Source organism: Odocoileus virginianus, chromosome 23, assembly GCF_023699985.2.
Source record: "Odocoileus virginianus isolate 20LAN1187 ecotype Illinois chromosome 23, Ovbor_1.2, whole genome shotgun sequence".
NCBI classification, from domain to species: Eukaryota; Metazoa; Chordata; class Mammalia; order Artiodactyla; family Cervidae; genus Odocoileus; species Odocoileus virginianus.
Window position 1 is genome coordinate 49,077,126 of NC_069696.1, and position 15,972 is coordinate 49,093,097.

The window sequence follows — 15,972 nt, forward strand, 5'->3', positions numbered from 1 at the left end:
CCCTGCCAACCTCTCCTGTCGTGAACGTCATGCTCCACCAACACCGTGTTGCTCTCCTCACCTTTGGTCATGCTCTTGCCCCTCCCTGGAATGCCCTTCTTCTCCCAGTGGGTCTTTTAACATCATCTCCTCTGGGTAACTCTTTCCAACCTCTCCCTCACTCCCTGCAATCCCTCTCCTGCAACGTTGCATCATAATTCTCTTTAGGAGTCTACCTCCTCCAGCTGCCGTCCTGAGAGAAAGAGTGAGATCCCATTTATTCTGGTATTCCAGGGCCAGGCTAGAGCCTGGAACATAGTTTGAGCTCAGTAGCTGGACTAATTCTACAGAATACAGGTACAGGAGAGGAATTCTGTTTTGGACACAGTGAGTTTGCAATGCCAGAGGAGCATACATGTAAAGAAGTCAAGCAGACAGCTGGTTAGACAAGCGTAGTACAAACAAGAAAAGAAGCTCTAAGTTGGTGATTCCTATCTGGGAGTCATTGGATAAAAACAAGGGCTTCCCAGGTGGCGCAGTGGTAAAGAATCCACCTGCCAATGCAGGAGATGCAAGAGATGCGAGTTGGATCCCTGGATCTGTAAGATCCCCTCGAATAGGAAATGGCAACCCAAGCCAGTATTCTTGCCTGGAAAGTTCGATGGATAGAAGAGCCTGGTGGGACTCTACTACAAAGCCACAGTCATCAAGACAGTATGGTACTGGCACAAAGACAGAAATATAGATCAATGGAACAGAATAGAAAGCCCAGAGATAAATCCACGAACCTATGGTCACCTTATCTTCGACAAAGGAGGGAAGGATATACAATGGAAAAAAGACAACCTCTTTAACAAGTGGTGCTGGGAAAACTGGTCAACCACTTGTAAAAGAATGAAACTAGAACACTTTCTAACACCATACACAAAAATAAACTCAAAATGGATTAAAGATCTAAATGTAAGAACAGAAACTATAAAACTCCTAGAGGAGAACATACGCAAAACACTCTCCGACATGAATCAGAGCAGGATCCTCTATGACCCACCTCCCAGAATATTGGAAATAAAAGCAAAAATAAACAAATGGGACCTAATGAAACTTTAAAGCTTTTGCATAACAAAGGAAACTATGAGCAAGGTGAAAAGACAGCCCTCAGATTGGGAGAAAATAATAGCAAATGAAGCAACAGACAAAGGATTAATCTCAAAAATATACAAGCAACTCCTGCAGCTCAATTCCAGAAAAATAAATGACCCAATCAAAAAATGGGCCAAAGAACTCAACAGACATTTCTCCAAAGAAGATATACAGATGGCTAACAAACACATGAAAAGATGCTCAACATCACTCATTATCAGAGAAATGCAAATCAAAACCACAATGAGGTACCATTATACACCAGTCAGGATGGCTGCTATCCAAAAGTCTACAAGCAGTAAATGCTGGAGAGGGTGTGGAGAAAAGGGAACCCTCTTACACTGTTGGTGGGAATGCAAACTAGTACAGCCACTATGGAGAACAGTGTGGAGATTCTTTTAAAAACTGGAAATAGAACTGCCATATGACCCAGCAATACCACTTCTGGGCATACACACTGAGGAAACCAGATCTGAAAGAGACACGTGCACCCCAATGTTCATCGCAGCACTGTTATAATAGCCAGGACATGGAAGCAACCTAGATGCCCATCAGCAGACGAATGAATAAGGAAGCTGTGGTACATATACACCATGGAATATTACTCAGCCACTAAAAAGAATTCATTTGAATCAGTTCTAATGAGATGGATGAAACTGGAGCCCATTATACAGAGTGAAGTAAGCCAGAAAGATAAAGACCATTACAGTATACTAACACATATATATGGGATTTAGAAAGATGGTAACGATAACCGTATATGCAAAACAGAAAAAGAGACTCAGATGTATAGAACAGACTTTCGGACTCTGTGGGAGAAGGTGAGGGTGGGATGTTTTGAGAGAACAGCATCGAAACATGTATATTATCTAGGGTGAAACAGATCACCAGCCCAGGTGGGATGCATGAGACAAGTGCTGGGCCTGATGCACTGAGAAGACCCAGAGGGATCGGGTAGAGAGGGAGGTGGGAGGGGGGATCGGGATAGGGAACACATGTAAATCCATGGCTGATTCATGCCAATGTATGACAAAATCCACTACAATATTGTAAAGTAATTAGCCTCCAACTAATAAAAATAAATGGAAAAAAAAAAAGAAGAAGAGCCTGGTGGGCTTCAGTCCACGGGGCTGCAAAAAGTCAGAGGTGACTGAACACGCATGCGCCAATAAAGACAACGCGCTAGGAAGGGACTTATGTCCCAGGCTCTTGTCTTTTTGGCTTCCCTCCATTTCCATGTTACATGGTTAGGCATGGCTCTCAGTATGCGCCCTCCTACCCTCTTCCAATCAGAAGTTCTGAGTTTCTGGTCATCTGCTGCCTTTAGCCTTTGCTCAAGCCATGCTCTCTCCTTGAGTTAATCCACAGAGCCGCCCATACACGGTGAACATGTGCGTGAACAAGCACATTTTCTCTTCTTCCTAACTTCGCCAGCCTCGGGCTCCCCAGCCAAACTCTCCAGCCTGTATTTGGGCTCCCCGTTTATTAGGTGAGATTAAGTAAATTCTTCAACCTATCTGGGACTGAATATTTTCAAGTGGATACAGGGCTAATATTGGACTCGTTTCTTAAAGGTAGTGGTGAGATTTAAACGAGCTAATTTGCACAAAGTACTGTGCCTCAGCACACCCCACACTTCTACCTACAACTCTGTCACCCAGCTGTTTACAGGCTTCCTGCTAAGAGACCGACTGTGCACTCAGGGTCACTGTCTCCCATTTGGTAGAGGTCTAATCAACGCCATCCGGATGGCTGACAGTGAGATTAGAAAGCCAAGGACAGAACCCAGGCAAACAGCAACAAGAAACAGAGGCAGGGAAGAAAGAAGCCCTTCAAGAAACAGCAGGGAAATGAGAGAATAGTTATAATAACAAAACTATCCACAGAGAAGCCCTTTAAGAAGTAGCAGGGAAATGAAGGGAGAATACTATAACAACGAAACTGGCTCTGACTGCATTTCCTTCTCGTCTTCTACTTGCTCTCCGCTCTCGCCACACTGACCTCCCAGCTAGCCCTGGACATGACAAAGTCATTCCTGTCCCAAGGCCTTTGCACCTAATTGTTCCCTTTGCTAGGAATGCACTTTCCCCACCTATCAAAATGGCTTGTTCCTTTCCTTCATTCACCCCTCTGCTCAAATGTCTCCTCAGAGAGGCTTTCCTTATCTGAAATCTTTCCCACTGTGCTCTATAAACTCCTTGGGCCCCTTATTAAGCCTCCTAAGATTAGAAGCTGACAGCTCAAAGCCAGGCCGGCAGTCTCACCACAAGTCCCTTCCTGATGCAGCTTGGACACTGCCCCTGGGCTTTCTTTTGGATGGCCAAGAATGAATCAAGTCCCAGGCACTTCTCTCTTGTCACTATCCTTGGCCTCATGCACATGATTACATAATGAGCTAAATGTGGTCAAGAACCTACACCATTGAGAGGATAGGGAAAGAAAGATCAGTAGTGAGTACAAAAGGTAGAGGCACTAAAAATCCAGAATTTTTTAAACTGCATCATCCACTGAACATGTATTTCTTCAAGGACATATTACAGTTATTAATTACCCTAATTTCATTCCATGTTTCTAGAAGATACATAACTAGATGACTGCCTGAATGTAAAAATTCACACCAAACTACAGAAAAAGCAATTCCAACATAGGATCAAAAATGCAAATTTGGATGGGAAGTTAATGAGGTTTAACTGGAGCCTGCTGCTAATGAAATGCATACATAAGCCAAATTTCTCTCTCTTCTTAGGAACCTAAAACACATGGTCTACACTGTAACTGTTCATTCTCTTGACAGTCCCTGTGCTAAAGATAGGATTAAATGCATTTAATAAATCAGTCAATTGAATATAAAAATTGAACCCTCTAAATTCTAGACAAGAAACTAAACCCAAATCCAACAGAATTGAAAGGGGATATTTTTTAAAAGCAGTTCGATGTTCAGAGAGATGGAGGTTTTAGAACTGGACCAAACTCTCATCAGAAAATAAACTCAACAGCATCCAGCGGATGAAGAATGTATTGAATGTGCTCTGTCTGTTTTTCCTGAACTCATTCACCAGGTTGAAAACCCAGATGGACTAATTTATCTTGTTGTGTCTTGGGTCACTTCAGTATAGACAAAGAAACTAATGTGCACTTAGAGGCCAAGAGTATCCACTTTAGGGATGGTTCAGGGGAGGGAAAGGAGTGTGTAAAGAATATATTTAAAATAGCACAAATTTTAATTGATATATTTACTTAAATATGTCTTAGTTCCCTGTAAGGTTCTAAAGAGAAACTACATAACCCTTAGTTGTCAAAAAAAAAAAAAAGATTTGCCACTTTTTCCATTAATTACTGAAATATACTTGCTTTTCAAACACAGTTTCACCTCTGACTTCATTTTCTCCACCTGGCTGCCCAATTAAGCTTTTAAATCTTCTAGAAAATCATGGAACAGATTATTACATAAAACCTATTACTGACATCCACTAGAAAAGCATGTGAAATCTAACATCATGTAAAATCCAGAAGTTAGCTCTCTCTGATAGGAAAAGGTGTAAAAATAGATTTCTACCAATGAATAGGACTAAAAACTGATCATAATGTTGAATTATCCCCAAATGGTAACCCAAGAATAACAATGTTTCATGCTAAATGTGCAGCAGGGACAAAAACCACCCAAATCTCTGCAGAAAATGCTCTGAGTTTAGGGGGGGAAAAAATAGGCTACTGGTATGCAATTTGTAATCTGCTCACAATTTGTTAGGTTCCCAAGCATCGGTTGCAAACCCTCAGAGCCACCTGAATGATCATTCGCTGCTGCTGCTAAGTCGCCTCAGTCGTGTCAGTTTAAATCCCAAGAAAAGGAGACTGACCCCTTTAACCTTGGGGAAATGAGCAGGGACATCACTGGCCTGGAGAATGAAGCCTCCATGCCAAATGGCAACAGTTTCCCTCCAAGGAGCCCTGGCTCCGAGATGCCCTCTCAGAACATCCCCCAATCACTGCTTAGCACTTCCGTGTTTAAAATGCCCAAACTAAATGTCATCACAGCAACTGACTGCAAGCCAGGTTAAGGGAAGAGGTCTACTTGAGTTGCTGCCTCATATAATCCATTCTCAGCAGCATCTCTGATAAAGGACGGAAGAGAATTGCTTTTTCCAGGCAAGCAGAAATGTTGATAAAGAGGCTTGTTGGTTTCCCCAGCGGCCAGGATTTCTAGCTGAGTCTGAAACCTTCACACTAATTTCATGTTCCTTCAGAACTGTACAATGCCTTAAAAATAATAATTAAAAAATATGTCTTTAACAATAAAATGGGAAGGGAAAAATATCTTCCATTTCCATGTAACTACTATTTCCAAGCTGAGTTTTTCTGTATTAAAAGCATATTTTGGTGCATATAATTTAACCCCATAGCATCTGTCAAGAGAGATGTTCTCATTTCTAATTTACAGATGGAGAAATGCAAGCACAGAAAAGTTTAAATAACTTGTTCAAGGTCAGTCAGGGACAAGATGAGCAAGGACTGAAGGCAGATCGAACTTCTAGCTTCACACCGTTAGAAAAAGACCCGTATCCCTTCCTTTCGGTGGTAAGAAGAGGAAGGAATTTTTCTGGAGTCCCAAAGCCCGAAAACACCTAAAATTCGCTCCCGTTTTTACTTCCCCGACTCCACAAATGCCCCCTTCCCAGGTTCCAGGCAGCCTCCAACTACCACCCCCCACCCCCAGCCCCAGGTCAGCGCGCGCTGCAGCCCGCTCCCTCCCTCCCAGACCCTCTCGGGAGCCGAACCCCGAAGTTTTCCGGGGTGATCGGACGGCTCCCGGGTCCCGGCCGCCCAAGGCGCCCCAAGAACCCGCGATCGGCCGCCGTTACCGTATGCCGTGAGAGAGGCCATCCTGGCCCGCGTCCTGCGCAGGCTGGCCCGGGCGTCGGCGACAGCGGCCGCCTGCGTGCCGCGCCCCTGGACGGCGGGCGCTCGGCCCCGCGAAGGCATGCGCTCGGCTCCAGCGGCGCCCGGCCGCCCCGCAGCTGAGCATGCCCAGTCCGCCGGCCGCGGCCGCTCGGAGAGGAGCCGGCGGCGCGCAGGTGCCAGGGGCCGGGTCTCGGCTGCTAGGGAGTAGGGATCGAGGACGCACACGGGCCGCGGTGCTCCGAATCCCCGCGGGAATTGAACCCGCCGGAGGGCGCGCAAACCCGAGAGAGGAGGGGCGAAGCCGGCGGTGGGAGGTGCCGGGCGGAGGCGCCGGGTGACTGCGGCCACACCCGGCGGGCGGCGAGCAGGACCTGGCTGGGTCCAGGCCAAAGAGGGGTGCCCCTCGGGGTGGGGGCGGCAGGGGTGACGCAGGCAGAGGCGGGATCGGGAAGTTCCGAGCGCGCCACGGTTTCGGGAACTTGGAACCTCCAGCTCCCTTTCTAGGGAAGTTCCACTGGAGGGCGAGCCTGGGGCACAGGGGTGGGCATGGCTCTCGGGTGCGAGTCCCAGCCCAGGCGACACTCGCAGAAAGGGTTTCCCTCGAGGCCAAAACCCCGGGGAGAGTCACAGCTCTGTCTTGAAGACTTTTATTAATGAAGTCCTTGACAGCTAAGTACCGAGTTCTGACCCCAGCAGATCATAGCTGTCCTGGCAAGACCATCCTATCACCTTGATTCGTGCGCCTGTCTCCCCACGAAGCTGTGACCAGTGTCCTGTTCCACCATGACTGCCCTGCCCCTCGGTCGGGGCACGAACTCAAACATTCTTTGTTGAATGATTGAATGTCCGAGCCCCTTGCTTGTCCTCTGTGGAAGCCCAGCCATCTGTTGTGAGAGCTCTTCATTTAGAATCAGGGTTTGGCAGAATGGGGAACAGGGAGGAAGAGATCCGAGAGGCCAGCAGCACCTTGCGGATGGGGACGAGAGAAACGGCGAGGCCGCCTAACGCCCCCTCGGATCAGGCGCACGCGAGCCTTTCCGAGCACCCGGTGCAGTCACGACGACAAAGCGGATGCACTCCGGCTTCCTAAAGCGCGGGACTGACAGTCCTGATCACCAGGGTATCTCGGCCTGGAAAAAGCGCTAGCTCCCAACGAACTGCTGGACGATGCTGTCAAGGCTATTTAACAGCGTTTGGGGTTTTGCCAACTCTCGTGGAGGAAAAAAGAGGGGGCAGAGCAATCTGGAGAAGGCAAAAGGGGCGTTTCTTTAGGGCTGGCTCCTGCTCCAGCCACCGCCGCTGCCCGGGGCGCCCGCCGGCCTGATCCAGGCGTCAGGGTTTTGCACCTGCCACCTTCTCATCTCTTTTCTCTTTTCTCTTCTCGCGCTCCCCCTCTTCCGGGGCGCGGGGAGGCGGCGGCAGGTGGCGGTGGGCAAGGCTCTAGGATGTAATGTCACTTTGCAATCGGTGCGGCCAGAAGGCGCTGGGTAAGGGAGCGGTGGGCAGTGAGAGACTGGAATCTGGCGTTTTATTCCCGCTGCGCCAGCCAGCTACCGGCAGGTGGCCCTTAGTCAAGACGCGCTCTGTGACCCTTGGTTTGCCCCGTCTGTAGAGCGGCGGGTAACCATTGTTAGCGCCCTGCCCACTTCAAGCGGGGATCAGCGGGGACGCGGACAGTGCCAGCACTCCGGAGGCTCTGTGGGGCTCCGTCTTGGACGCTGCACCCTCTCCCCGACCGGCCTTCTCCACCAGCCTCTCCCCCGCCCAGGTCCCTTTAATCTCACACTTCCCCGACCCCACGCGCGCAACCTGCTGACCCCAAGCCTAAGGCGATTTGGGAGCCTGCCCTCTGCTCCAGGTTGTGAGCGCTCATCTGGTTGGGGCGGGCTAGCAGCCTCCCTGCGCCCACCCCCAGCCCACCCTCAGCTCCGCACCCTCAGCGGCCCCAGCTCCTCCGCATTCCCGGCTGGGCGCTCTTGTCAGCCTGTCCCACGCCTGGTGCCTGCTCCTGTCCAAGCCCTGGGGTCTGAGCCTGGAGCTGGCCCCTCCATCCCGCTCTGCACCTCTGCTGGGACCCAAGGCCATTGGCAAGTTGTCTTCTGCCATCCAGGCGCGGGTATTTCTCCTCTCTTTATCTCCACATTTTGTCCCAGGGGCGGTCATGAGGAAGGACAGTCAAAATGTGTTACAAATTGCACTTAATTCTTTTTGGCAGCTCTTTTCTAATTAGCAGGAACTAAAAAATAGCATGTAATTAAGTCACCTCTCTTAAGGCCACTTGAACTTCTGTCCACATAATACCACTCCAAAGCCTTGAAATATTTGGTCTTCTCCATCGAATTAAAGTTGAGAACCCTGGACCTCTTGGTTGAGGAATCAATGGACAAATAGACCTCTTTCCTTCATCATCAGGTTTGCTAAGAGCCTTCGCCTAAGCCCAGGCCATGTGCTGGCAGGTGAGGCTGTGGTCTTTAAACAGCCTCCCTGTCTCCTGGTCTGAAGGAGGGGGTGGTCCCCCTGCCCACATTCTTGAGAAGAAGGAAGACCAGCAAAGAAGTAGAATCCCTGATGAAGCCCCGGGTGGTAGACACCTTGCAAGGAGCGTGAGGGGCCTGTCTTGGTAGTGTTCACAGATGACCTCACCAAGGAAATGACGTGTGAGAGATGAGGTCCAGGATTTGTGTTGTTGCGGGTAAAATTTCTTAAAGACAAGCCTGTCGTTCAGATTTCCTTATGTTTTATTCATTCAACATGTCTTCAGGAGTAAAATATGAACTGTCACAACCTTGATGAAAGCTATGTTCTAAACCTTTCCAGGAAAATGCTTTTTTCAGATGATAGATTGAGGAAAACTGCTTCTCCTTCACTTCTCAGCACGCTCTGAACTTGAACAATTTGACATGTTATTAACTGCTCTGAACGTGATTGTATTGCATTTGACCCTGGAAGAGGCCACCTCTCAGTGATTAACATTTCTGGGTGATTAGCATTTTTAATAACTTATTTTAAGTTTGTAGTTTAGTAACTATAAATACTCGTTCTTTAAGGCTATTGCATCTGAAAAGTAATTCAGCTTTCATGTGACTGCCATCAACTTGACTTAGAATGTGATCCATTATTAAAGATTTAACAAGTTGAATGTTTTAAAATAACTGATTTCAAAGATGAAGCATTATAGCTACATAACAATTCCATTTCCATTACAATAAAGGCTCCCTTGGATCTCTGCTATAATTTGCTACACCTGAAAAAAAAAGTGGCTAAAATGAAATGACAACTTTTGTTTTTCAAAATTCCAAAATTAAATACATTCAAATTATACAAAGCTGCCCCTGACAGTTAAATTTTGGAGGTTTAAATGGAAAGGTTGCAAAGGCCTCAAACTAGTTTTAAAACCCAATAACTTAAAATGGCAAAGAAGTAGATACATCAAGTTCATGTTTTAGAGCTTTAAATGAATGTTTATAACACATTCTTACAAAACTTGACAGATTTGTTACAGTGAATAAAGTTTCTTGTGTACCATGAATTGTTCATTCTTTATATGTATATATATATAAAAGCATTTGTATATTGAGTGCTATAATATATACAGTCTTAATATTAAAACTAGTGAAATAGATACTATTGTGATCATCATTTGACAGGAAAACTGAGCCACCAAGTGGCTAATTAACTGTTAGTATGGTATGGATCCAAGCTTTGAAACCAGATTCCAGAGCTCATAATATACCATTTCCAAATGTTGTTGAATGTATATAAACATTGTTTTGCCTTCTAAATCTTCTATTTAAAATATTGTTTTATTTATACTTTTTTCTTCCTTAAGGAAAAATAGGTTAGTTGTACTGAAAGGCAGTAAGGTATAATAAGAAGAGGCTACATGAGGTTTTCTAAGCATATCAGGGCCAACCGGTAGAAACAAACTGTAAAATTAAACATGCACAGTGAATTCTTACCTTAAGGAAAAGAGTAGATCATTTTAATTCTGAGAGCCTGGTCTCCATTTCTCAAGTGTCATGAACTCTCTTCAATTTATAACAGAAAAGCTGTCACATGTAATATATATTTGGAGAACGCTTCATGCATTCTTTTCTGTACAAATGCCTTTTATTACATATTTCACTAACTACTCTGCAGGCAATTTAACTAAATTTAGCATAAAATAGAATTGGCTTTGGCAGGACATTATTTGTCATTAAATCCTATGCATTGACACAATGGAAAATTTCTTAGAGGATTCAATAATATTTACCTTAAATATGTTTTATTTTGTTATATAAATGCCATATGACTCATTTATGAAAACAGAGACATGTACCTCAACCTGAAATTCTGAGTGTTGCAATGACTGTACAGGTGAAATGTTTTATATTCAGATCCATATGGATTAGAATGATTTTGAATTCATACTGATGAAAAAATTACCATAACTTCCATCTCAATGTGAAAAGCAAAAATTTCTATATTATAAAAAATATTTCCCTTCTCCTAGAAAGCAGTGCATGAAAATATCACCTTTCTAAATCTGCAATAAACACTGTTAAACAAGATTCTTATGTAACAAATATTTCCTCTGGAGTTTGTTCATTAAAGTTTCTCTGACATAGAAAGGAATTTGTGTGGAACTTGTGCTGTCCAGAACAGAAGAGGATCTTGACCAAATTCACTAGATGATAAACTATGCAAAAGACTTGATTATGTCTTATTTTTCTTTATTTTGCCCACTGTGTTTTATTACACAGTGCTCTACATGGTAAGAGCCTAATATTTGTGTATTGCTTGGAGAATCACGGAAGGTCAGACCCAAGAAGAAACTTCAGAGCACTGGTTCTGGGGTGAGTCTGAATTCAAACAACGAACTCCACCACATATTCATTGTGTGACCCAGGTCTCAGTTACTCATCTGCCAAATGGGGCAATAATAAGAGCCACAACGTAGGGTTGTTGTGGATCTTGAACAAGTTAATGTTAATAAAGCCTGTAGAACAGTTCTCAACAGATGTTAACCCCTATTATTCATTACATGCAATTTTCCAGGATTCTTTTAGGAATATCAACCAAGTAATAATCCCTTTCACAAGGGTTAATGATGTTCATAAGATTGGACAGCAGATACCGCACATGTCCTGCTAAACAGCAACCCCACATGTGCCGGGCTTAACCCTTTCGCCTCCGGGTTGTGGGAAAGTCCAGGGGAGATGAAGTGTCAAGCAATGGGGATCATGGGGTGGAGCCTGTTTATTACAGCCGGAGTGGAGGTGTTAATATTTCAGTACTTTAAAACTGGCACCCTTGTGCCCTGGTTGAACATCAGCTCTGCTTCACACGTTCCCACCGTAGACATCCAAACCACTGGACTTTATAATCACTCCACACAGCAAAACAAACCTCTTCCTCCCATGCATATTTTAATTTCTAATTCCCTACTGAGAGAGGTGAAAACAAACATAATAGAATAATCAGAATATATATAACAACTGAAATTTATGAGAGACATGTATATCCCCTACTTATGAGCACTTCTTAATAATAGATATTTTAAATATCTGTGTAACGGAACACATATGGGGTGGCAAGTGCCAAGGGATTCTTAAAATAACATCAACAAAATCATCCAAAATAAATAAACTAATAATAACAAAGAACTACTGAATGGATTTTGTTAGCTGCCTACTGAGAATACATTTCATGTGAGATGAATACAATCATTAGGGAGGAAAATATTTGCCTCCACTGCAGAAAAGCAGACTGAGAAATAAAAAGTAAACAAAACCCAGGGAACGTTTAAAAACCAGCAGCAGCAGAGTCCTGGAGGGAATAGATCATGTTAAACACTTCCCAATCCTCCACTCACTAACTTTGCCTGAGGTTTCTCTGGTCAAACAACCCAAAGCCGAAGAGTGAACACCGGATCACAACAAATTTAGTCTTTAATGTTAAGATAGTACTTTCTCTTTCTCATGAGACATTTTTGTCTCTCCAAATGAATTAGAATTAGTTTGTCAATTTCCACAAAATAACTTTCTGGGATTGGGATTGCATTGAGTCTATAGATCAAATTGAGGAAAACTGCCATATTGAGAATATTGAGTCTTGCTATCCATGAACATGAAATCTTCTTTGGCTTTTTTCATCAGTCTTATAGTTTTCCTCATATGGTTCTTATACATATTTTCTTAGATTTATACCTAAGTATTTTACTTTTAAAGATGCTAATATAAATGTTATTATGTTTCTAATGTCAAATTCTGCTTGTTTACTGATGGTATATAGGAAAGAAACTGATTTTTGTATACTAACCTTATATCTTGCAACCTTGTTTTAATCACTTATTAATTCCAGGAGGGGTTTTTTGTTGTTGTTGATTCTTTTGAATTTTCTACATAGATGATCATGTCATCTGTGAACAAAGAGTTTTATTTCTTCCTTCACAATCTCTATACATTTTGTTTCCTTTTCTTATTGCATTAGCTAAAACTTTCAGTACAATGTTGAAAAGGAATGGTGAGAGGGAACATCCTTGCCTTGAACCTGATTTTAATGGAAAAGCTTTCAGCTTCTCACCGCTAGTATGATATCAGCTCTAAACTTTTTTCTATATATTCTTTATTAAGTTTATTAAGAAGTGAAACCAGTAAACTAGAAAGCCAAAATTCTAGTTCTGGTTTTCTCTGTGTTACGTCACTTAACTTCTCTGGTTATACCATGTATTTGCATATACTTTCAAATTAATGAGGTACCAAGCTTACTCTTAGGCTTCCCTGATAGTTCAGGTGGCAAAGAATCTGCCTGCAATGTGGGAGACCTGGGTTCAATCCCTGGGTTGGGAAGATCCCCTGGAGAAGGGCATGGCAACCCATTCCAGTATTCTTGCCTGGAGAATCCCCATGGACAGAGGAGCCTGACAGACTATAGTCCATGGGGTCACAAAGAGTCAAATACACTCAACGACTAAGCACAGCCCAGCACAGTACTCATGATGTGATAAATGACCAAATTCTTCTAGCTGCCTATCCTTGTATGCCTTCTTTAACCTCATTCCCATGATCAAACTGGCTTGAAAATTGACTGCTCTCACCATATGCATCAGTTGAAGTCAGAATATGATTTTATTCATCCAGATTTATGGAGGTTCTAGTTTTTTCTAGCCACACACCACCCATGCATATCTCTGTGTGTGTGTGTATACATATGTATACATTTGATTGATATTTGTATATATACGAGATATATGTGTGTGTATATCCCATCTTGGACATCACACAAAAGGTCATCAAGGGTGAAACAAACAAATGTGTATAAATGTGTCATGAATAATGTGAGGTTTTCTTTTCTATTTTCCTATGGTTTTTAAGCTCTCCATAAAAACATAATTTGAAAATATCACTAAATTTTTTAAAGGGAAAATATGAGGGCTACATGATTTAAAGATATTAGAGCAAGATATCAGGGAAGAGGAGAATTATATAAGTAACAGAAACATGCTACAAGTCAAATAGCTATACTTATTTACCCATGACAAACAATTAATTTTAAAGTAGATTTAAAATAAAAATGAAGTGAAAACTACATACCTAGATTGTCATTTCTGACAAAGATAGTTACATACCATACAAATGAGAAAAGACTCAGGCAGATACTTGTCCACTTTCACAATTTTACCTGGTTCTGAAGATGGATAATTTTTGTAGAATCAGGTAGGGTCCAAAAGTTCATGTTGCAGGCATCTTCATGAGAAACTCCTGAGGCATGGCCTATTTTATATTGCACACCTCAGGATTCTAAAGTCTATTTATAGTCCGCTTAAGCTCCTGATGTCGTTTGTATCTTTGTTAAAACTTAAAATTAAATTGTGAATTTGGGGACATAATTTGGGGACTAATTTGAGCAAATTACAACTGAACTCTCAAACCTCAGGATTCTAAGATCTATTTATATTCTGCTTAATCTCCTGATGTCGTTTGTATCTTTCTTAAAACTTAAAATTTAATTGTGAATTTGGGAACAAATTTGGGGACTAATATGAGAAAATTACAACTGAACTCTCAAACAGATTCCAGGACATACTTTACCCTAAATACAGCATGTTGTTTCCGAGAAATAAAGGCAATTTCACAAGCATCTCTGCTACATTCTGTAATTTCAAGTAAGTCATATTACCATGACCTTGTTACAGAAAAAATAATTTCTTCATGACTAAGAAGATGACTTCCAAGTTTTACCGAGTATACTTCTCAGTATAGTGTAAGCTTACAGGGAGAGAACATTGTGGACACCTCTTTGAAGTATGTTGTGATGTATTTTGATCTCCAGTAGATGTACTTCAACATTTAATACTCCTCTCATTCTTTCTACAGAGAAAAAAGTAAGTGAACCCAAGACATGAACATCAGTAACATTCCTAGGCTTGCCTCTGAGATCAGATTGTGTTGGTATTCTTCCCAGTGTACTTCCTCTACTTTCCCTGACCATTTAATAGAATCCTGATTGTATCTGGGATGGCAAGGGGCCCAGCTAAATTCTCATTTCCTAGCTTCCTTTGCAGCTAACTGAGGACCGCAGGCACTGTTCTAGCCAATGAGACATACTTACAGGGTTTGCTCATGCCGATGGCCTGCTGGGGATCCATGGGAGCTTCTGACTTACTGCTCCTTCGTCCTTGCACTTGCCCTGACTGTGAGCACGATGACTGGAATTCCTGTAACCATTTTGGGACAATGAAGGAAAGGCCAAAAGGATCTCAGGGAGATGATCCTAGATGTGGTTGAGCTGAGAAACCACCACCACCAACCATCTGTTTCCTGACTTCATTCTATGTAAGAAAAACAGTTTGGGTAACACTGAAGTCATGTATTTTATTATCTTCAACTAAAAACATTCCCCTTGGTTACCCCTCCTCAATCCAATCTCTTTTGTGTGATCAGGTAGATGGCAAAGCTTTGCTCTCATCCTTAACAGAAATCAAGAATGAGGATCCCTAATACATTAATCAGAGCAGCTGTTCTTGCACCTGTCCCACTAATGAGTCACCCCGGAAGACTTTTTGCTGTCAACTACAAAATCAGCACTCAAATAAGCAATTATTTATACTATTCAAAACACTGCCCTATTTCCAAATCTCGCACCCGTATGTCTGCCTGAAACCGTCGTCTATTTGAAATGGGGTTGTGTCAATGGTAGTGGATGGTCTCAGTTCTGCATGTTACCAAGATCGCTCTAGTCTGAGCATTAAGGACAAACTGGCTGTGAAAGGAAAATTCACAGGAGGGAAACACGAAGGGCACGATTATTCCCGACGATTAAATGAAAACTCGGTTGGTTACAAAGGTCTCAGCTCAAAGGAATAGAAGTGTATTAAACCTGAGATGCGATTTCTTTGAAAGGGTGTACCAAATAATTTAGGAAGATTTTTGTTGTTGTTTAGTTGCTCAGTCATGTCTGATTCCTTTGCAATCCCGTGGGCTGTAGCCCGCCAGGCTCTTCTGTCCATGACATTTCCCAGGCAAGAATACTGGAGTGGGTTGCCATTGCCTACTCCAGGAGATCTTTCCGACCCAGGGACTGAACCCATGTCTCCTGCAAGTCTCCTGCATTGCACGCATATTTCTTCACCCCAGAGCCACTAGGGAAGCCGATTTAGGAAGATAAGAAATTACTGTCTCCCATTCTCACAAAGTAAGAGTTAAAAACTATGAAATACACTATAAAATATCTTCTGGGTTATATTGGGCAGAATTGAAGATGAATACACAAAATGAAACTAAGGGCAAGTAATGATAATAATTCCAATGCACTTTTAAGAAGCACAGTACTTTACCAGTCGTGTTTCTTATGGAACCCTCACAACCATACCATCCGGACGTCACTATTAGAATCTCCATTTAAGATAAGCAAACAAGGACTTGGAGAGATTGTGCATCTTGCCTGAGATTATGTAACTAGTGAGAAGGA

General features: G+C 43.1%; 1 protein-coding gene across 3 annotated transcripts in view; it reads right to left on the reverse strand.

The window, feature by feature from the left end:
• The window catches only part of ANO4 (anoctamin 4), a 427,540-nt gene extending 421,204 nt beyond the window's left edge, over nt 1-6,336 (reverse strand). For all 3 annotated transcript variants that reach the window (XM_070454084.1, XM_070454083.1, XM_070454082.1), the window contains exon 1: nt 5,979-6,336. In XM_070454084.1, coding sequence (XP_070310185.1) covers nt 5,979-6,099 — 121 coding nt within the window. In that variant the 5' untranslated portion in view covers nt 6,100-6,336. The remainder of the gene's footprint in view (nt 1-5,978) is intronic.
• Between the last annotated feature and the right edge of the window lie 9,636 nt (nt 6,337-15,972).